The sequence below is a fragment of the Equus przewalskii genome, chromosome 29 (assembly GCF_037783145.1).
Source record: "Equus przewalskii isolate Varuska chromosome 29, EquPr2, whole genome shotgun sequence".
Classification (NCBI taxonomy): Eukaryota; Metazoa; Chordata; class Mammalia; order Perissodactyla; family Equidae; genus Equus; species Equus przewalskii.
The window spans coordinates 27,179,161-27,201,701 of record NC_091859.1 but is presented as its reverse complement, the minus strand read 5'-3'; the positions used below and the strand labels follow the sequence as shown (position 1 = coordinate 27,201,701).

At 40.3% G+C, this 22,541-nt stretch overlaps 2 protein-coding genes across 2 annotated transcripts in view; one reads left to right on the top strand and one right to left on the bottom strand.

Moving 5' to 3' along the window:
- The window catches only part of ASCL1 (achaete-scute family bHLH transcription factor 1), a 158,142-nt gene that overhangs the window by 17,127 nt on the left and 118,474 nt on the right, over positions 1–22,541 (bottom strand). Inside the window, exon 3 of the mRNA XM_008517652.2 lies at positions 3,275–3,421. Coding sequence (XP_008515874.1) covers positions 3,275–3,421 — 147 coding nt within the window. The remainder of the gene's footprint in view (positions 1–3,274; positions 3,422–22,541) is intronic.
- Positions 16,694–22,541, top strand: part of PAH (phenylalanine hydroxylase) — a 69,996-nt gene continuing 64,148 nt past the window's right edge. Inside the window, exon 1 of the mRNA XM_008517654.2 lies at positions 16,694–17,130. Within this exon, the coding sequence (XP_008515876.1) occupies positions 17,071–17,130 (60 nt within the window). The 5' untranslated portion in view covers positions 16,694–17,070. The remainder of the gene's footprint in view (positions 17,131–22,541) is intronic.

Here is a 22,541-nt window from a genome sequence, read left to right as displayed (position 1 = left end):
TCAGGGAATCCCTATTTTGTTTTATCTCTCCCATTGTGTCTTTAATCTTTAATATTTCTGATTGATTCTTCTTTATAGTTTCAATCTCTTTTGTGAAGTAGCTCCTGACCTAGTTGAATTGTTTCTCTACATTCTCTTTTACCTCATTAAGTTTTTTGATGATAGCTATTTTGAATTCATTGTCATTTAGAGTACATATTTCTGTGTCCTCAGGACTGAATTCTGGGTATTTGTCATTTTCTCTCTAGTCTGGAGATTTGACATAGTGTTTGATATTGCTAGAAGAGCTGGTTCATTCCTTATGCATCCTGATATTATTTGGTCTGGTTACCACCTATCACCACTGGGTGGGAGTCAAGAGCTGCATATTCTGAGTCCTCCACCTTCAGTTGAGATCCCAGGCAGTGGAGTGGCGGGGCGGGTGGGGGGAGAGGGGCTTTTTCCTGCATGCGCTCCAGGCTTTCTCACTCTTCTCTCACTATCTTATCTCCTGGGGTGTTGGCTTGATGAGGTCACCCCCTGCAAAATCTCTTGCCCCAGTAGAGGTCTTGCCTCTAGGCTGCACAAGGACCCCTTGGGGGTCCTTGATGTTCCCGCAAATGGACATCCCCTCCCCTGTTCCTTCCCTCTCAGAGCCTCCTTTGGTCGTGGATCACAGTCTTTAGGGGAGGGAGCGAAGTTTTCTCTTACCCCATTCCAGCTCCTCCAAGGGGGCCCCAGTCTTTCTTCCCCCTGTCGTACGGCTGCGTGTCTCTTGCATGTTTTTTTGTGTTGTGTTAGGATGTCCTCTGTTGGAGTATGGATCAACCTTTTCATTGTATGTTGGAGGGGAGAGAATCCCAGGGAAGTTCATTCCACCATCATGCTGACATCACTCCAACTGCTCACCTCTTCTTGATAATCTCTCCTCTCTCCTCCTTCACTCCTTGTTAGCCCTCTTACCATTTTTTTCCTCAGGATTAGTTTTCAGTTTCCCATCACAGTATAAAGTCTCCTGGTGACACCTGCTGTGTTTAGGTTTTAGTTTCCACCTCTTTTGCTGATGACTTTCAAATTCTTGTTTCTAGCTTGGACTCTCCCAGGGATCTCAAACTTGTGTGACCTGCATCACTTCTCCAGTGTTCCATTGATGTATCAAGTGCAACATGTTTGAAGCTGGGCTCACCATTCTGACTCCCTCAAATCTTTCCCTCCTTTTGTGTTCTATATTTCAGGGCTTGGTGTCACCTACCCACACTCTCAAAACAAAATCCTGGAGTCATCCCAAGCTCTCGCTGCTCACTGACACCCTCTCCACAATTACTGAGGCTTAACTATATATATGTAATTAACTATGCAGTTATAAGTATATACATGCAACTTATATATATGTGTGTGTGTATATTTAAATCATTTTCCTCCTGTCTATCACTAATATCATTTCCCTATTTCAATACCAACTGGTCATCCTGCTTCCAGTTTCATCTCCCTCAAATATCGCCTCCTAATTGCTGCCAGAATGATCTAACTAGACAACATAGTCAAATGTGTCAGGAGCATCAGAGTGTAAAGAAACGGTGCTTATATCACAGCCCAGGAAAAGTAAACTTTTCAAAGTATAATATACCTTATTGCTCTTCTAATCAAACCTTTTCAATAGCCTCCCAATTTTCTTAGGATAAGAATCCACTGCCCTTGAAGTTCCGTAATAGTAGGGATTTTGCTTTGCCTCCTTTTGCATGTCCAGCACTTAGCATGGTGTCGAAACAAGGTGCTAATAGATGCTTGTTGATTGAATAAATGAACTTGGTGGGACTAAAGCTCTTTCACTGGTGTAAGATGTATGCATGTATGATACAGAAAGTGGCATGCAAAAAGCTCTTATTGGAAAATTTAAAAGACTCAGAAAAACTATCCTCCCCCTCTTGGTATGTCCCCCTCATTTGCCACTTGGCATAGGCTCTCTAGGACCAGTAGTGATCTCTTTATGTGAATATCTTCCTAGTCTTGAGGAAAGCCATCAGGTCTTCTCTCCAAGGAACAAATGGAGCCTGGCACATAGCAGGTACTTAATTGATATTTAGTACAGTTGATATTGATGGATCACACAATGAGGGTTGTTTACTTGTCAGAACTTTTCATGGGGCCTGGCCCCGTGGCCAAGTGGTTAAGTTCATGTGCTCCGCTTTGGCAGCCCAGGGTTTCACTGGTTCAGATCCTGGGCATGGACATGTCACTGCTCAACAGGCCATGGTGAGGAGGCATCCCATATGCCACAACTAGAAGGACCCACAACTAAAATATACAACTATATACTGGGGGGATCTGGGGAGTAAAAAAGCAGGAAAGAAAGAACTTTTCATGGATATTTTCTCAAATGTGTGAGAAGCAGGAGTGAGGAGCAGGAGGAGCAGGGGCCTTGTGTTGGTGAGTGCAAAGGGTTTGGGTTGGTTGGGCAGGGTGGACTGGGCTATGGGAAGCCTTGAATGAAAGACCAACAGTTTGAGTGTGATGGTCTGAGAGATTTTTAAACAGAGGAGTGACACTATTGTATCCATGGATGATAAGTCTGGAGCTATGGAAGAGGGATTGATGGGGACAGACTCTGACTAGCTCAACTCCCTTTTCTAACATCACTTTTCATGAGCTGGTGTAGCATGCCTACTACCATTCATTCACTCATTCAACAGACACTAGAATGTAAGCCCCAGGAGGGCAAGGACTGTGCTTGTTCCATTTACCGTTAGTTTTTGGTGTCTAGAACAGGGTCTGACACATAATAGGAGCTCAATAGACATCATTTGCATAAACATTTATTGGATACCTACTCTACGCCAAGCATGTAGTATGTTCCAGGATGCAAAGATTAAAAAAAGACTCAGTTCCTGTGTTCAGGGAGCTCACATAATATTCCTTTTTGCAACAAAGCAAGCAAAAAGGCAATTCTGAACACAAAACCAGAATGCTAACATGAGCTGAGGGAGACCAAAGAAAGGGGAGCTAACTCTCCTTGGTGAAGCTAGGCAAGCCAATTCAGGGAAGCAGTAACAGAAGAGGAGTGCCAAACTGTTTGAAGTCATCAAAGCTTTGCATTAGAAGCAGTTCATGGGCCCTAGATCGATCAGTGAAGATTTCAGGCTATGCCTATATGAGGCTCGGGCTATTCTTTCTAGCTAAGAAATTCTCACCTCTCCTTTCTGCTTGGGCATCATCTTCCTTCCCTAACTATCACCATCCACACTAGAGGCGATCGGTCACCTCCTGTGCTCTCCCATAGCACTTGGCCTCCACTCACCTGCTGTTAGTGCTTGTTTTATCATCTGTCCTCTCGTAGACTTTAAGTGAAATGTGAGCAGAGTACTTTTCCTGTCTTGTCCACATAATTCTCATTCCGGGGCAGATCCAGATTTGGGAAGCCTGAGGCTTATAAAACTTCAGGGCTCTATTTAACAAAAAGAATATAAAATTATAAATGTTAGGTAGAAAACGGAATATATCCTTAGAACAAAAATACAAGCAAATTACACATTATATAAAGCTAGTAAAATGCCAAAATTTCCAAATAAATTAACATATTTTTATAAGTTAATTGTCTGCAAAACTTCTACGATAACTTTTTCTATATATTTTGGTGCACACTCTTTGATTATCTCTTCAGAATTGTTACTCTTATTTTTAGAGAGAATGAAAAGATAATTCAATTTTTTCTGTAACATATTGAAATTTGCTCTTTATTATTGATAGTTTGGATGCTCAAAGCATATTACTTAATGCAAAAATATGCTAGTTGTTTGTAGAGCTGCTATGGATTTGTGCTATACAAATACAAGAATTCTGATAAACTTATTTCACAAAATTCTTATCAAAAAGCAAAAAATATGTTTATAATTGTTGATGCTTTATTATCAACTATATTCCTAGGAAGGAAGAAAATTCTGTTTCATTATTGGGAGGAGGGTTGCCAAGAATGCAGTATTTTTTCCCAGCTTTATTGAAGTATACTTTTGACAAATAAAAATTGTATATCTATGAGGTGTACAACTTGATGTTTTGCTATTTGTATCACCACAATTAAGTCAATTAACACACTCAACACCTCACGTAGTTATCATTTTATTTTTACTCTTTTTCTCTCTCTCTCTTTTTTTTGTGTGTGTATGTGTCTGTGGTGAGAACATTTTAGCAAACTCTATGTATACAATACAGTATTGTTAACTATACTTACATTGTCATACGTTAGATCTCCAGAAAGGAAACAGTTTTGACCAGGGGTTGAAGAAAACCGCAAACTGAGAACACTCTCTCAAGACTTCTGGCCCCAGACTATAAGACTCAGTGACTCAGGACAGTGGACAGTAGGACTGTTCCTGGAAACCTTTCTTACGTCTGGATGACCAGCAATACCTATCCATGAAAGTGACTATAAATGACATAACGCAGCCACTAAACACAAACTAAATGTATCTTCATCTTAACTTCCTAGTTCAATCCCAAAGATGTCTGGGCCACCAGACATGAAAAGTGTGATGGAGAGGATTTTGGGATGGAAAGAGGTGTCAGTCTTACGAGATTGTGGTTTAACTATCTTTGGAAAGTTTTACAAAAATATTTGTCTACATATGACCAGGTGAAACCATTGCTGGGGTCCCTTTGAGAGCGATGGAGGAGTCTAGGTAGGTGCACGTCCCTCAAGCTTTAGCTTCATCAGCTTCATGACAAATCTGCCTCAGTGCCTATGAGTAGGTGGTAAACATATTGAATGAATGAATTAGTGACTGAAATAAAGTCAAAAAAGAGCATGAAGTTGGACTAGATGGCCTGTGTGACTTTGGACAAATAACTGCAATATTCAGAGTTTATTTTCTCATTTTAAAAATGAGAAAATAATTGATATTTTACAGATAATGTACTTGAAAACATAAATCACAAAGTAAAATACAAATAGAGAAATTATTTTTACAAATATAACACATAAAGGTTTATGTTCTCCTCCTTTACCTTAATATCCCCATGAGTCCCAGTTGCACAGGGATCTTCTCAATGATTAGCCTGGAGAGTCCCACTCAGATGGGTCTCTTTTGTCCGTCAAGAGTAGGGATGGAGCCATCTCAGAGAATGTTGCTGTCTCTGTCTACTCAGCAGCCTAGGAGTCACCTTTGACCTGTTTCACACCCTTGCCCACCATATCTAAACTGACTCCTTTTTTCAACCTTCTAAACCTTTCTCAAACCCATTCCATTTTCTTCTTCTCCACCCTCAGTACCACTTTAGTCCAAGGACTAAAGCACCATGGCCATTTCTCACCTAGACAACAGTAACCACCTCTTAACTGCTCTTGCTCCCCCTCCACTCCACTCTGCACGCTGCAGCCAGAGTGATCTTGTGATAATGCGAGTCTCACAGAAGCACCCTCTAATTATGAAATTCAACGGCTTCCCAACTCTTTCAGGATAAAGACTTTTTAAAAACCCTTAACATGGTCTGCAAGACTCTGCATGGTCTGGCTTTCCCTAGGTCTCCTGCTGCATCTTCAACCCATGTTCCCCATTTTTTCCACCACATGACTTTTGCATACGCTGGTCCTTCCACCTGGAAGGTTCCAGGCAGTTCTAGGTTCTTCCTTTTCCCTTTCGTCTAGATATTTTCTAGTTCATATTCTTAGATTGAGATAACTTCCTGTGGAAAAGTTCTTGCAGCATCATGTACAACTCCTTCACGCCATTTGTTACCATTGTAAATTTGAATTTATTCCTATGATTCGATTAATGTCCATCTCTAAAAAGAACATAAACTCAGGGATAAAGCTTTATCCCTGAACCTAGAACAGTGCCTGCCTTACAACAAAAGCTTAATAAATATTTTTAGGTAGTATGGATGAATCTCACTCATTTCTAGTCCCCCAAGTGTCTCTTCCTCCTCAGAGTTCAGCCAGCTTCCCCCACAGTGAGACAGATGCAGAAGATTTAGAAGAGGAATAAATGCCTAAGATCATGTATGTGTCTTACCAAGAAACTGAGCAGCCTGTAGTCTGATGGGCTGTTCGCCTCAGTAGATGTGCTTCCCAAATTTATTACTCAATGAGTAATGACTGCAGCCGCTAAGACCCTAGCTTTCAAATGGTCAAACCTACCGAGGTTCTGAAGGGGCCAGGGGTCTTTGAGTGGACAGGGGTGTTTATACCACCCTCTCTTCCTCAGAGGCCTCTCCTCTCAAGGAAAGGATGATGGGTACTTTTCCCAAGCCTAACGTCACCACCCCAGGTCTTTTGCTTCCTATCCCACAAGACCGCGATATCTCAGATTCCTCATCCATACAATGGAAATACTAAAACTCTATCTCATTAAACTGTAGAAAGAATTAAACCAGATAACCTCCACAATATCCCTGACACAGAACAAATATTTAAATGCTGAATAAACATTTGTCCCTTTCTCTTCCCCGAGAGAATGAGATGGAAAGAATAAAGCTAGCGGATAGCTTATTTATGTCTAATTAGAAATCCAATATGGCTTTGGGCAAATTCTCTAGGCTAGCTAATTTTTTTCTTTGCAGCTTTCCTTCCTTGCATACATTTAAGTGGGAAGGTAGAAAGATAACAAAAAAACTCTCTCCTAATCCCACAATCTAGAGAAAACATCTCTTTCTCATTCTTTTTCATTGTTGTTGTATGCCTCTTGACACATTTACACAATGGAGAATGCAAGACCTTATATTTTACTTTTATCAGTCACTGGTTGAATAGTGTGCATTTTAAGATATGATAAATTCTTCATGATTTTAAAGGAACTTTTATGGGTGCCTCTATTATGTAAAAGAACTATGGTTTAATTATTCCCCTATTGCTAAAGTTTTTATTTCTTCCCAAACATTTTTTGCCCTGAGCCCTTTTGTGCATATTTTTTTTTTTTACATTTCTGATTAAACTAACAGGAATTGAGTACTTAGTATGCATCAGGCACCATGCTTAGTCTTGGAATTTAGGAAGACTAAGATTTGGTTTCCGATCTGAGAGCATTTAATCTAGAAGGAGGAGACAGAAGAGTGAAGACAAGACAACAGGAGAGTTGATGAGTTTAGTTATAGAGGAAAGTTCAGATGCTATCTGAGCCAAGGAGAGGTGATCGCCCCTGTCTCAGGGCAGTGAGTCAGAGAAGATTTTGTGGAAGAGGTGGCTCTTGGGTTGACCGGTTGAGTATCAACGCTTACTCCTAAGCCTTACTGTGGAAACAGCCTCCCCTGGCTTTGACTTTGGATTTTTCTTCAGACTGAGTCTTACCTTGATCTGCTTGGATTTGATGCCATTGCTCTGTTGACCAATAGCCAAGCCCACTCGGCCCCAAAGTGTCTTCAATCTCTGAGTGACATTGCTGTGCATCTGGCTTCAATCCAGTTCTACTTGTGGCTTTGCTGCCATGGTTATAGTCGGTGGGATGAAAGTAAATGTTTAGCAACCCACTGACATCACCCATGATTCATAGGGTTTGCTGATTTCCATGCTGTAGATATTCTCATTATGGCAGATTTCAAGCTACCAATGTGAACACGGAGATGAGAAGAGATGTGCAGTAGCATATTTTTATGTAGCATTTCCACCACACAGATATCATGGGCATAAACAACCTCAGAGCATGGATAATAAAATTTAGTAAATAATTATGAATTAGTGAATTTTGAATATTTATTACCTTGTTTTCAATATAAATTATTTAATTGTGTTTCCAAAATTTAGTTTTAATCATGGATGTGTTTAGCAATAGGCTCATAAAACTCCTGAAAAATCAACTCTCCCTAGTCTGTATGAGCTGGCTTTAGTACATCACTGGTGAGAAATAAATGAACAGGTCCTGCCAACCTCTCCAAACTCAGCTCACACTGCTCTCCCCTCCACTCTCTCTACTGCAGCCACAACTGGCCTGTGTCTGCTCCTCAGAGAAGACCCACTTGCTCAGTATCTCAGAGATTTTGCACAGATGTTCCTTCCACTGGCAACTCTCTTTCCTCAGACTTTTGCATTTGGAGTGGAAACCTCTCCTAATTCAGTTCTTAGCTCAAACGTTAACTTGTTGAATAGGTCTTCCCTGTTCATGCAACTTAAATCAGCCTCTCCAAAGCAGATAATCTTTTTTATAATACTTATTTTCAAAACTTTACTTCTTCTTGGCTATTATCAGTACTGAGTGTAAATTGCTTCTTTTTTTTTTGTCTACTTATTTACTGGCCATGTCCCCTAATAGAATGTGAAATCAATGAGAACATTGACTGTCCTGCTCATCAGTGTCTAGAACAGTGCTTGATACGTAGTATATAGTCAACAAATGTCTGTTGGATGAATGACAAAACTCAGTGACCTCACTCTGATGTTGCCAAGTGGAGATGCGAATGTCATATATATACATATCATTTAATAAACCCTTGATCAAATGTACTTGATTTACCAACTGATTTTATTACGACCCAAAGAACAAAAGAAGTGTCTAAGTTCTGCCAGGGACTCCTGGAATAGCTGCTATAAACCTCATTTTGATGAAAATAATGACATGCATTAATTGCATTTAGTTTGTGTGGGCTTTGGTTCCTAGTGGTTTTCAGATTTCTGGGTTGTCTTGTGAGAAAATTTAGACTAAAAAGAAGTATGCCATAGAAATGAGGTCCTGAAGAAGCTCACAAGCCGGCTAAGTTTATAGTGTGGGAATTTCCTCAGTTTACCCAATGAGACATTGCATTGTTCTCTAAATTCTGATGAGAAAAGAGCAGTTCTTGGACAGATAAAACCATCTTAAATATCATTTCCATGTCTCTTATATTGTTAGAATCAGGTTTGGCTGTGAGTGATAAAAATTTCAAAATAACAGGTGTTTAAACAAAATAGAAGTTAATTTTTTTCCTAAATCAATGTCTAAGTCATCAGTCCAAGGTTGCTGGCTCCATGGTGTCAAGAATGAGACTCTTTCTATCTTGATCTTTCTCTCTTTTTGCTTTAAAAAGCATGGTTCCCATTCCTGTGTTTACCTCATCATCCAACATGACAGCTTCAGCTCTAGTCAGCTTTTCTGAATTCCAACTTGCAAGAAGGATTGAAAGAAGGAAAGGGTGTGCTTCCTCTAGAGAGACTTTCTAGATGTTGCACAGATTACTTCTTCTCGTATTTCTTTGGTCAAATATTAGATGTGTAGTTACCTCTAGCTTCAAAGAAGGCTGGGAAACGTAGTTTTTATTCTGGAAGACTTGGGACTGACCATCTAAGATTCAGAGCTTCTATTTCCATGAGAGAAAAGGAAAGAAAATGGGGCAACTAGCCATATATGTCACATCTCTATTCCTTCTCCAGCAAGTGGGTAAAGCAGTTCATAACATCAGTGTAACTGCTAGGCTGACTTGCCACACTTTTGTGAAACTGGCCAGTAAAGAAACAATGAGCCCAGATGAATTTAGACAGTTTATCGCTCAGAACACAATAGGAAACATGAGTTTCATGTTTATGCTGGATGTCCTTGTCCTCCCAGTCCTGTGTGCTCCCTGGCGAGGGCTGCAGGCTGGAAACGCACCCTCCTGCTTGTCCCTAGATAATGCTGATGACGTTTTCGTTGTGAATCCTGACTCAGCAGACTTGTTTGATGTACTCAAGTGATGTCTGATCTTCCTGTATCTGAACCTACTTGTTGACATTTGTCAACACTAAGGTATGCAACCCCACACTGGGTTGGAAAACCTGTAGGGAAATAGACACTCTCACATTTTTCTGGTACTGTGTAAATTGGTAGAACCCATATGGATTGAGAGACTATACATAAGAGTTTGCCTGTGATAGTCTGATTTATACCCATTGTCTCACTGTAATTATCATTAGCACTTCCTTTCACTATCAAAATATTTCAGTCTGGGCGATCAATTATATGGGTACCCTCTGGAGGATAATTTGTCAATATCTATTAAAATGATAAATGCTTATATCCTTTGACACAGCAATTCTACTTACAGTACTTTTTCATATAACCTGACATAGTGTAAAATGGTGTACATACAAAGTTATTCACAACAGATTACTTGGAATAGCAAAAGATTGGAAACAAAAATGTTAATTAACAGAGTACTGATTAAATAAATTATGATAATCCATGCAAAGTACACAACAGAGCTATTACAAAAGGATGAGAAACATCATCATGTGGTAAACAGGGTGATTTCAAGACATATTATTAAGTTAAAAGTTTAAAAAGGCAAGGTACAGAACCATGTACACTGCTACTATTTGTGTAAGAAAGCGAGAGGAAGTATACGTGCACACACACAAACACATATCTGCCTAAATGTCTCTGGAAGAAACTAATAATACTGGTTGTCTTTGGGAAAGAGAATCAGGTGCCTGAAGGACAGGAGAGTGTGAGAGAACTTTTACCATTTATGTTTTTACTTTTGGATTTTTGATCCATATAAATGTTCACCTCTTCAAAACTAAACAAGCGAAATAACAATTATATATAAATGGAAAAAATAAATCACAACTTAGAGATAACCAGTGTCTTAGCTCAGGTTGCTACAACAAATATACCGTAGACTGGACGATTTAAACCAAAAACCCTCACTTCTCACAGTTCTGGAGACTGAGAAGTTCCATATCAAGTTTCTGGCAGATCCACTTTTGGGCGAGAGCCCACTTCCCAGCTTACAGACGGCCATCTTCTCATGGTATCCTCACGTGGTAGAGAAGAGAGAGAGGTGAAGAAAATTCTCTGATGTCCCTTCTTATAAGGGAACTAATCTCATTTATGAGGGCTCTGCTCTCATGACCTAATTACCTCCCAAAGTCCTCAGTTTCAAATACCATCATATTGGGGATTAGGGTTCAACATGAATTTTGAGGTGACACTAATATTTCAGTTCATAGCAACCAGCAAAGGAATAAAAATAGAAAGAATAACTTTCAAATCAGAAGAAGAAAACTTGATCTAATCCTCCACTGGAAGACTAAAAAGGAGAAAATGAAATAAATAAAAAGTGCAGAAAATGGAAAATATGAAATAAAATGGCTGAAGTATGTCCTAATGTAAAAGTTATTATAGTAAATGTCAATGGGTAAAACTTCCTAATAAAAAGAAACTATCAGATTCGATTAAAAGACAGGTTATATATACATATGCACATACATATTTATAATCTATGTATAAATATGTTTGAATGTATTGTTTGTGTTCTGCAAATTTTTTGTCTAATTGATATATTAATTTCTGAAATGAGTACGTTAAAATATCCAACTACATATATATATATATCTCCAAGAAGTAAAAAATACCTATTCTTTGCTAGCCTGCCTGAGCATATACAAAAATTGACCATGTGGGCTTGGCCACCAAGAAAGCTTCAATAAATTCCAAAGAATCAAAATCATAAAGACTGGGCTCTTTAACCATAGTATAATACAGTTAGAAATCAAAAAAGGAAAGTTAAGACTCTCCCAAGTACCTTGAATTTAAACAATATACTCCCAATTGGGTTATTGAGAAAATTATATTCAAAACTTAAAACCGAACAATAGTAAAAACACTCTGTATCAAATGACTGAAATATAGCTAAAATAATACTAATAGTCCTTTGAAGTATCTCATTTTAAATAAATAAGAAACAAAAAAGGTTGAAGACGAATGAGTTAAGTGTTCAACTCAAGAAGCTGGGAAAGGCCAACAAAGCAAGCTCAAATAAGGAAATAATAAAGAAAAGTAGGGCGAAACAATGAAGTAGAAAACAACACCAACATTACAGAAGATCAGTCTTGTGAAGTCCTGACTCTTAATGGGCAAACATCTGGCAAGATGAGAGAAGATACAAATAAACAAAATACAGAACACAAAAAAGAAAAGAAATACAGACACAATAGAACTTTAAAAAATAAGAAAAGAATGTTATGAACAGTCATCTGTTAGTTTCTTTGAGAACTTGGCTGATTGAATTAATTTCTGGAAAAATATAAAGTGAGAAGAAATAGAAAATATAAATACACCAATAATAGTTAAACGAATTCAAATATAATCTACTACTTTTCCTGACCCCTAAAATTTCAAGTCCAGTGTATTTACAAGAGGTCCTACCAAATTTTCAAGAAAGAAATAACTTCTATCTTCTGTAGGTTGTTCCAGAAATTACAAAAACAAGTAAATTTGTACAACTTGTTGTGCAAGGCTAGCATAATCTTGATTTCAAAATGAGCTAACAATAGCACAAGTATTAAAATTGCAGCTCCATTTCTCTAATAAACATATATGCAAAAATCCTATATAAAATATGAGCTAACCATATCTAATAGTGTAATAAAAGTTAATATATCATAAACAGGGAAGGTTTACCCTAGTATGCAAGAAGAGTTTAACACCTAAAACATCTACCACAATGCAATTCACCACATTAATAGACTAAAAGGAATACATCATATAATTTTCTCAGTAGATGCAGAAAACGCAAATGCCAAATTCAACGTTTTGTGATAAAAACAAACAAACCTCATCACGCTAGACACAGGATTTCATAAATTTGATGATGGTTATAACATCAAAAATCCTCATCAAGCGTAATATTGATGGAGAAACTTTGGCTGCATTCATAATAAATTGGTATCTAATATGAATGTCTACTGTTACTATTACTGTTTAACACAATTACCTCCAGATTAACCACTAAATTAAGAGCTAAATCAATCAAAATTTCTGCTGGAACAATAAAGGTGCATTAATAGATAAGTAAACTTTGGGAAAAATAAGAGCAAGCAGGGGGACTTGCCAACCAGGTATTAAGATATGCTACCAAACCATACGGTGATAATAAATACAATAAGATAAGGAGACAAAAAGAGACATAATGGGGGACCGGCCCGCTAGCGTAGCAATTAAGTTCACATGCTCCACATCGGTGGCCTGGGGTTCCCTGGTTTGGATCTCAGGTGTGGACCTATGCACTGCTCATCAAGCCACGCTGGGGCAGGTATCCCACAAAAAAGTAGAGGAAGATGGTCACAGATGTTAGCTTAGGGCTAATCTTCATCCAAAAAAAAAAAAAAAAAAGGAGACATAACGGAGTAAACAAATGGAATAAAAGTTAAACCTCAGAGACAGACTCAGGTATAAAGGGGAATTTGAAAAACTGTACATATGTTACCAGAGTCAGAGAGATGTCTCCTACCATGCGCCTCTGAGAAGAGATCCTTTCATCTCAATTCAGAAAACTCTGGTATAAAATGTCAATGTCGAAAAGCCCTTGTACTTGTTGAAAACTAACTCATGATACGGAGGGAGGAGAAAAAGCAACTAGGTCATTAGCATATCCCATAGACAAAAGAGATACAGATAAAGTAAAGATCTAAGAGTGAAAGCTAAAACGTTAATGATGAGACCAGAAAGAAGAGAATATCTTTGTAATTTAGAGATGGAGAAGGGCCTCTTAAATAAGACCCCAAGAGCACAAACTACAAACAATCTTTTTAAAGATGTATTTTTATTATATCAGAATTATTTTTTTCTCAAGAAACAACACAGGTTGACAGTTAACTGACAGTGATAGAGTAAGAGATGGCATCTTCAGTGACGGAAAAAGGCACAGAGCTAACATCTAGACTGTACAAATTATTCCTTCAAATCAATACGGAAAAACAGGAATCCTAATAGAAAATGGGCTAAGGATTTGATAATGAACTAATTACAGTATGGGAAATCTAAATGGCATAAGCGTGTAAAGAGATGTTCAAACTCACTTGTAATAAGAGAAATGCAAACGAAAAACATCATGGAGATATCTCTTGACAATGATCAGATTGGCAAAGAATGAGACATTTGGAAAACGTCCAATATTGGGGATACTAAGCAACAGGAACTCTTTTGCTGAGCTGGAGGGAGTGTGGACTAGGGCAAGCCATTCCAAAGGGCAATCTGGTGGGACTTTGTGCAACTAAGAATGCAAGTTCCCTGTGATTCAGGACCCTACCTTTTTATCTCAGAAAAATTCTCACAGGAGTTTATAAGGGGACAAGGATGAGGATGTTTATCTTAGCATTGTTTGGGGGCTGTGGAAAATTAGAGACAGCCTGGGCGTCCATCACTGGGGAATAGAGAAGTCAAAGGTGGTAGTTATACACTGGAACACTCCACACCAGGTAAAAAGCTAAGAACGAGATGTCCATTCGGCAGCATGGCTAGATCCTAAGAACATGGTTGAAAAAAATAAGCTAGAAACTATCAAACCTATATAGTACATCTATATACTGTAGTAAACCTATACTACACATCACTCATATACATGAAAAAACATATACACGCACCAATATTTCCATGCATTTTAAAAATCCAAGGCTAGGTATTAAACATATTAGGGACGTTATCTTTGGGGGAAGGGAGTAGAAGTGGGGAATGAAGATAAAAGAGAACAAATAAACAAAGCAAGAGAGGGGCCCTGGAGGTTTTGACTTTGTGCCATGAACTCATAGATTATGATTAACTCAACCCTCTATGTATGAGGTTAAATGAAGGGATTGATAACCTTCAGTGGGCGGGAAATCTTCAATTTCCAAAGCAGTGAAGGTCAACTCTAAGTTTATCAGGTACACAATTGCCCATCTTGCGACATAGCTTCCACCTCTTTGTGGCCATTCACAGTATCTCAGTGGTCTACAGGCTGAATTCTTGGATGCTCCCTCTAGAGTTTCACTGTCCAGGGCAGTTTTCTTAGGACCCAGCACCTCCCTCATTAGTATCAGCAACACATTGTATTCTATCCAAATTAAACAAGTAGTTTATAAATCATCTACAAAATTCACACCACAAGCAATCTCATCTTAAGCGTGTTTTTAACTTAGTCCATAGATAAATTTCACCTTTTTTGCTAAAATAATTTTTTTTAAAGAAGCTATTAGTGTTTTTCTCTGAGGTAGCAGACAATTAAGTGTGCTTTCCTCCCAACCGAGATCTGGGGCATTTTTATGCGAGACAGCATTAAGAATTCCACTTCTAGCTGGTGTAAGGAGAAAAGAGAAGTGCCATTATTTTCTTGTCCTAAACATCACAGTTCTTATTTCAAAAAGGAAAGAAAGACTATTTAAGAGCTAGTGCCTTGGAATTTGGTAAAACGTAGTTTGATTTTTTGGACTATTTAAACTTTCTTGATCTCAGTTTCCTTATCTATAAAATGGGGATGCAAAATTCATAGGGTGTTAAGTGGAAAAAATGAAATCACACATGTGGCAAGCTTGGCACAGAGTCTAACATAGTGTGCCTGGAAATAAGTAGCTGTTATTGCTTGCTCTTTTTTATTACATGCTTTTCGTATTGCAGATGCTGGCACATTCACTGCTTTCCTTAGTATACCAGCAGCATCAAGGGAAGAAATGATGTTTGTAAGGCCGTCCTGGGGCCAAGGAAAACTCCATTTTGTATCTATCACACTAGAAACATCTGGAGTCAGATAAAGGATACAGATTCTCCTGAGGGTCGAAGTCAAGGTCTCATCCTTCCTTGTTCACCAACACCGATCTTCTAACTTACCATGGGAAATATTACTCAGATGCCCAAGGACTCCTTTTGGGCAGAAATTATACCTAGTTATATCTGTACTCTTAGCAGCCAGCAGGAAGCCTGGAACATCAGAGAGGCCCGAGGAATCCTACACAACAACTCTTAAAATTCCCATTTTAAAGACAAAGAAATTGAAACACGGGCTTGACCAAAGCTACACAGCTACTCAGCGGTGGAACGAGGAGTTAATCCACTTGTTTTGAATCTCAAATCCGAGATTTTTTTCTGTTTTGGCAGATGGTTGGTCATTCGTCAAAGAATTGTGGGAGGGGAGAGGGTGGATTTCTAGCAACCTTTATTATTGGCTTGTTTCCTCTCAGCCCATTACCCTTTCCTGGGTAATTATTAGGCAGCACTCAAGGTCTTGATGCCCCTGTGTTTTTTTTTCACATCCTTTCTGAACCTCTGACTCTGCAGTGTTTGTTTTATATTTTGTTTTTCCCACCAGCAATAAGGGCCTTATCTTAGTTTCCTGATTTGGAAAAATGGGGTAAATGACACCTTCCCACCTACTAGAAGGAGTCCACTCTCCAGCATCCAGCACTCACTCCTAGCCCATCCCCCTATTTTCTTTTCTTCAGAAGGCTTAGTGTCTAAACCTATTTGTTTATTTTCTGTCTTCCTTCTAGAATGGCAGCATGCCGGGGGGGGAGACAGGGTCCCCTATTTCATTCACTGCTGTATGCCCAATGCCTAGAATACTGCCTGGCACACAGTGGAGGTCCTCATTAATTATTTCTTATCACCTACTTTTAAACAATATCTGCTATTTATCCTGTTGAACTATATGACAGGAACTGTACTAAACATTTAATGAATTACTTCATTCTTATTCTTACGCATATTCTTAAAATATCCTGGCAAGGCGGCTCTACCATTCTCTTTTGGGTGCTCCTAGCAGTTACGAAAATAGCTGGAGGACACATGGCTGGATTTCAGTCCAGGTCCCGCTCTTACTTTTGGTCTTTAGCAGCTGTGCTCAGTGTTCATAAGGTCACCTATATGTAGTTTCCTGAAGCGAAAGCACAGAAAGCTAGTCTGCTTAGCGGTTAACAGAAAGGACCAAAAAAAAAAAAAAAAACCAAACATATCTAAATTAGGATCCTGTCTCTTCTTCTATTGGGGTGGGGGGGGGGGGTAGGGCGGGGGAGAAAGGATTATTTCTCATGATTGTAATCATCAGGCGGTGGCAAGTTTCCTCCAATAGCAGAGAACCCCCTTCCTAGGCTTCCGAGAGTCCGGGAAATACTAAATCTGTCTAATTGCCAGCGCACACGTGGCCTTCTCCTTGCTTAGCCTTTTCCTCCATCGAGGGAGGGCAGCCAAGGCTCGCCTCCCCGCCCCCGCCCCTCCCCTTTGGAGGACCCAGGCCAGGTGACCTGACCTGGAGCCACTGCGTCAGGACAACGCCCCCCAGGGGGCGTTCCTGTGGTCCTTCCGCGACAGGAAACACCCTGGAAGGTCTCCTGTCCTCCCTAAGGCCAGGTTAAAAACCTCTGCACCACATGGTGTTTGCAAACCTGCCTGCTCCCTGGAAGCCAGCATGTCAGCTGTGGTCCTAGAAAACCGAGGCTTCGGCAGGAAATTCTCTGACTTTGGACAGGTGAGCCAGGACGGAGCGGGCCTCCCCTGCGCGGGATGGGAGTTTGGCCTCCGGTGGAAAGAGGGCTGAGGAATACTGGTGTTTCCTACTTCCATAAACTCACTACGAAGCCTGAATTCATTTGAAGGTGATGAAAATGTCCAGGAAATCAACAGATACTACATGTACTCCACGATTGTTTCCAAGTGGGAGGACATCTATCCTGTGTGGCTTTCAGGGGAAAAGGCACTGCCTTAGGAGTTGGGGTTCTAGCTTCCAGAGCAGCCACAAACTAGCTGTGTGTCTTTGGATAAGTCACTATCCCTCTCTGTTGTCTGCTTTTTCTTTTGTACCCTGAAGGATCTGGTCCTTAATGATCTTGACCAGGGGATGGGGTTCTCCTAGATCTGCTCTTCTGTGATGTTTATAAAGTGCCCTCAGCCAGGTATCGAAATGGCAACATTGTGAGAAATTGTATCCTTTTCTCATCTTTGGGAGAAAATGAGGCATGAAGAGGTCTCAGACTTACTCAGACCTGGGAAGGAGAAAATTAGAGACAGAGGGAAATGAACAAGAGCTAGCCCTGGGCTGGAAGGTGAGAGCACTCCAAATGTGACTTGGGGATAATGCCCAGGGTGCATGCCAGTCTCGGGGGATTGTTGCCTTTCTCTTAAGGTAAACATTTGCCAGATACATTCTTTAATTGTGGCATCGCATTCCTGAATTCCAGGGTTCAGATTTAAAGCCCAGCCAGGGGAGATACTGTGAGTCCACAGGCATCTGTCATCTGTAGGATTACTGAGAATGACCCAGACAACTGGAGGCTGGAGAGGAGAAGATGGTTGCTGTTTTAGTGCAACTAGAGAGGCTACAGGACTTTGGACGGACTTTTTTGTGTCCTCAGAGAAAGTCTACCTTTGAAAATGGTATGCAGTGCTGGGGAGACAGAACTTGATGTGAAAGAGGGGTGGTGTGGGCGTCAGACAGATTCCAGAATAGACCCTGGCTCTGTCATCATATATTTTCTGTGTTGCTGGCAGTGGGGCCCCCACAACCACAGGAAGAGGTTAGGGGCAGAGATTTCGTCAGGGTACTGTGGGAGCTTAAAGTTTTCTTTATAGAGCACTTAGGAGATTGAGAACCACGAATTGTCACTATTGATGACCAGCGGTAAGAGCTGAGTTTGGAGCCTGCTCCGGTACCTCCAGTGCTTCGAAAACAGGTTATTTAACTTCGCAGAACCTCAGGTTTATTCATTTGAAAAATTGGAACAAAAATACCCACATCCTAGGGTTGGTGTGAGAATGAAATGGAATAATGTCTGCGAAGCTCTTAGCACAGTTCCTGGGGCATAGGGAAGTGCCAGTGGTGTTACCCAGAGCTGATTTGTTTGTTCAACAAAATGTGTCTGGAACACTGGCAGGAGGGACAAACACTGAGTCAGGTCCAGTGGCTGGTACAGCTTCATCATGGAAGGATGCTGAACATCAATCAGCAGACCTGGGCTCTCATCCTTGGTTTACTTAAGCTATGTATTGGGAAAGTCGCCTAAGTGGGGTGAGGAGGCTCGGTTTGGTATCTGTAAAATTGGAGGGAGGGTTTGGACTAGAAAGGTCTTTAGGATTCCTTCCAGCTCTGATAGACTGCAAAAAAGACACAGTTTATGCCTTCTGGAAGCTCCCAACCCAGATAAACGGCACACACTGGGCGTAATTCTGCTAGATGGCTAGAAGGCATAGGATAGGTCAAGCGCTCTATACACACAACAGGCACAGAAATCCAGCAAGAGGTATTGGGCTCATTCATTTACCCAGCAAAGACTTATTGAGCACATACTGTGTGCCAGGCACAGCAGAGATTCTGCTCTGGTGAAACAGATTCTAATGAAGGAGACAGACAATAAAAACATTAACGAAGTGAACATATAAGGTCATGGAGAGATAAGTGCCATGAAGAAAAATAGAGCAGGGCAATGGAATAGAAGATGAAGGGAACTCAGAAATCACAGCTATGAATGGTGAAGCTGGGGTTCAAACTCTGCTCTGACTCTGATGCCCTGCATGTTCCCCTATCTCCCTGCTTCCTCCTGTAGACAAATGCTGGCACAGAGGTATAGTGTGTCCATGGCAGGATGTCTGCATGTTGTTTTCAGTTGTCTTGCACTGTAGCTGTGTGTGTGTATACTCACACATGCAAATGCACCCCTCCTACCAAGTCTGCTAAAAGCAATAAGATTGAAAGTCAGTGTCCCTGGAATATCCTTGCCAAAGAGTCTTACTGCTTGTAATTTTGAAAACTATATTTTCCAAAGATAATGAGTATATTTGTTAGACACAACCAAAGAGAATATATTTCTATTGTGAAATGTATTGCTCAATGTTCAAAGTTCTTTCCTTCCCGGTTCCTAGTAAAGTTCTTTCTCCCTGTTCTATTTCTTCCTATATAGTTTCTAAGCTGCTCTTCTCTATCTTTATCCACACTGGGTGTACATGTGTTTCTAAGTCAACTCACATGTCTATTGGAAACAAATAAGGTATAGGTTATGAGCCAACAGAAACATATTCTGGAAGAGATTTGCTCTAGGTCCCAGGATGGATTAACAAAGCAGGGTTGGAATCAGAATCCATCTAAGGCCACATCATTTCACAAACTTCCATGAACTTCCTTTTATTTAATGTCCCTCAGTCTTTGAAAAGGGGAGCTGTTGTCCCAGCTGGGTCTGTCACTGGGAGGCAGAATAAAGACTTTGGAGTTTTGGGACTTGGGGTCAAGTCCAGGCTCTGCCACTCATTTGTTGGGTGCCCTTGGACAAGCCACTTAACCTTGCTGAGACTATTTCCTCATTTGCAAAATAACAGCACCCACCTCATGGGGCTATTGTGAGGACTAAATGAGCTATTACATGTAAACTCTTAGAACAGTGCTTGTTGCTACCAATGATGATGTTTATTAACTGTGGAAAGTGCCAAGAATGGCTCCTAGCACATAGTGGGTACTCAGTCAATGGCAGGCTGTACTATTAATAGTAACACTAAAGAGTAGTGACATCATATGGTGAATGTGAGTTTGCAGACACATTTGAGAAAAGTCATAATTTTAAAAAAAGGGTGTGGGGGCCAGCCTGGTAGCGTAGTGGTTAAGTTCACGTGCTCAGCTTTAGCAGCCCATGGTTCGTGGGTTCAGATCCTAGGCACAGACCTACAGACTGCTCATCAAGCCAGGCAAAATAGAGGATTATTGGAACAGATGTTAGCGCAGGGACAATCTTCCTGAAACAAAAAGAGGAAGACTGGCAATAGATGTTAGCTCAGGGCCAATCTTCCTCACCAAAAACAAACAAAAAAATAGGCTGTATGTTTATTAGTAGTTTCAAAATCTTCCACAGTTAAGAATCATCTGGAAAGCTTTTGAAAAATGCAAAGTCTAAGGTCCTACCCCAAATATTCTGATTTGATAGGGTTAGGTGGGGCCAAGGAATCTGCATTTGAACAAGAGATCACCAGGTAATTTTGGAGTGGAGATCCAAGGGACACTTATTGAGAAGGCTGATTTAGAAAGTATCTGGGGAGAATGGAGAAAGTGAAGGGGGAAAGGCATGGGTGACATGTAGGCTGTTAGGAGTGGTATTGAGTAGCTGTCTGGTAATTAGACCAGAGTAAGGCTCTTACTCTGCAAGAAACAGAGACCTTAATAACGTTATGTCCATAGCAGAGGAAATTGTATAGATTGACTGCTATTTAGGAGCCTGAGCTCTTAACCTCCTACCCACTACCTATGTGACCTCAGGTGAGTCGCTTTCTCTCTTTGCCCCATAGTTTCCCCACTTGCAAAATGAGGGAGTTGAGGTTCTAGGCACTCTTCATTTCTGATTGGTTCTTTTTCATATTTTCTAGTTCTTTGTTGAAGTTCTCACTGAGTTCATCCATTCTTCTCCCAAGATCAGTGGGCATCCTTATGACTATTAGTTTGTGCTCTTTGTCAGGTAGATTGTTTATCTCTGTTTCATTTAGTCCTTTTTCTAAGGATTTGTCCCCTTCCCTTATTTAGAATGTATTCCTTTGTCTCTTCATTGCATCTTTCTCTGTGCTTATATCTATGTATGGATAAAAGAAGATGTGGTATATATACACAATGGAATACTACTCAGCCATAAAAAGGATGAAATCTTGCCATTTGTGACATGAATAGACCTTGAGGCTATTATGCTAAGCAAAATCAGTCAGAGGGACAAAGTCAAATGCCATATGATCTCACTCATAAGTAGAAGATAAAAGTAAGAACAAAAAAATCACATAGAGACAGAGATTGGATTGGTGGTTACCAGTAGGGAAGGTAGGGGAGGAGGGTGAAAGGGGTGATTGGGCACATGTGTATGGTGATGGATTGTAATTAGTCTTTGGGTGGTGAACATGATGTAATTTACATAGAAAATGAAATATAATGATGTACACCTGAAATTTACATGTTACAAACCAATGTTACTGCAATAAAAAAAATGAGGGGGTTGAGCCAGATGAACTCTAAAAACGAGTTCAGCTCTGTGAATCATTATCATCAAGTCCCAGGTGGGCATCAGAAGCCATATCGAATGCAAAGATCGAGGAAGGATTGTCCTCCTTGGCTGAGTACTCACGTTTTCTGAGAGAAGTGAGATCCAAGAGGACTTTTGAGTAAGGGTGAGATATTTGAAAGAAGGGTGAGAGGGATGCAATGTATTTACTATAATGAGGAGTTGAAAAGGCAAGGAAGAAACCAGTTTGCTGGAGAGGAGGTTCCTAGGACTAAGGGTCATCAGTATCCATGCAGAGCTTATTATACCAAGTCACTGATGGTGCCGGCCCAGTACAGCATTCTCACTGAGATGATGTAACATCCATTCCAATAATTTTATTAACTTACTTACAAGAGAAGCATTGCTGTGCATGTTTTTTTCTTCCTAGTTTTAGGTACATGCTGTGGGTGGGTGGGCCTCAGGAGGTGAGGTACCAAGGAACTCTTGAATATCAAAAAGAGATATTTTATCCTGTTGGCCATGGGGAGCCTTTGAAGACCTCTGATTAGAAGAAGGACATGAGAAAATTCCGTTAGGGCTGGATCAATACAGATCACGCAGAGCTGGATTGCTACGGTGGTAGTGGGAAATAAAGAAGGACCTGACCCCCAGAGTCATTTCTGGAGGAGGTTAGATTGGACTTGGTAATTGGCTGGACATGCACAGGAGTGGGGAGGTGGTGGTGATGGAATTTTGAGTATGGTGCATTCGAATCTGAATTGCCCCAGTCGTAGGTGACATCTGTTGAGGTGTATCAGGAATATGTTACTTTTCTTGGAGGCCAACAGGAGAAGAGTGTTGCCAAATGAACTAGAAATGGAAATCTTTTGTCATTTCAAGGAAACTGGAAAGGGCTAAGGGCTTAGTGTTCTCTGGACAA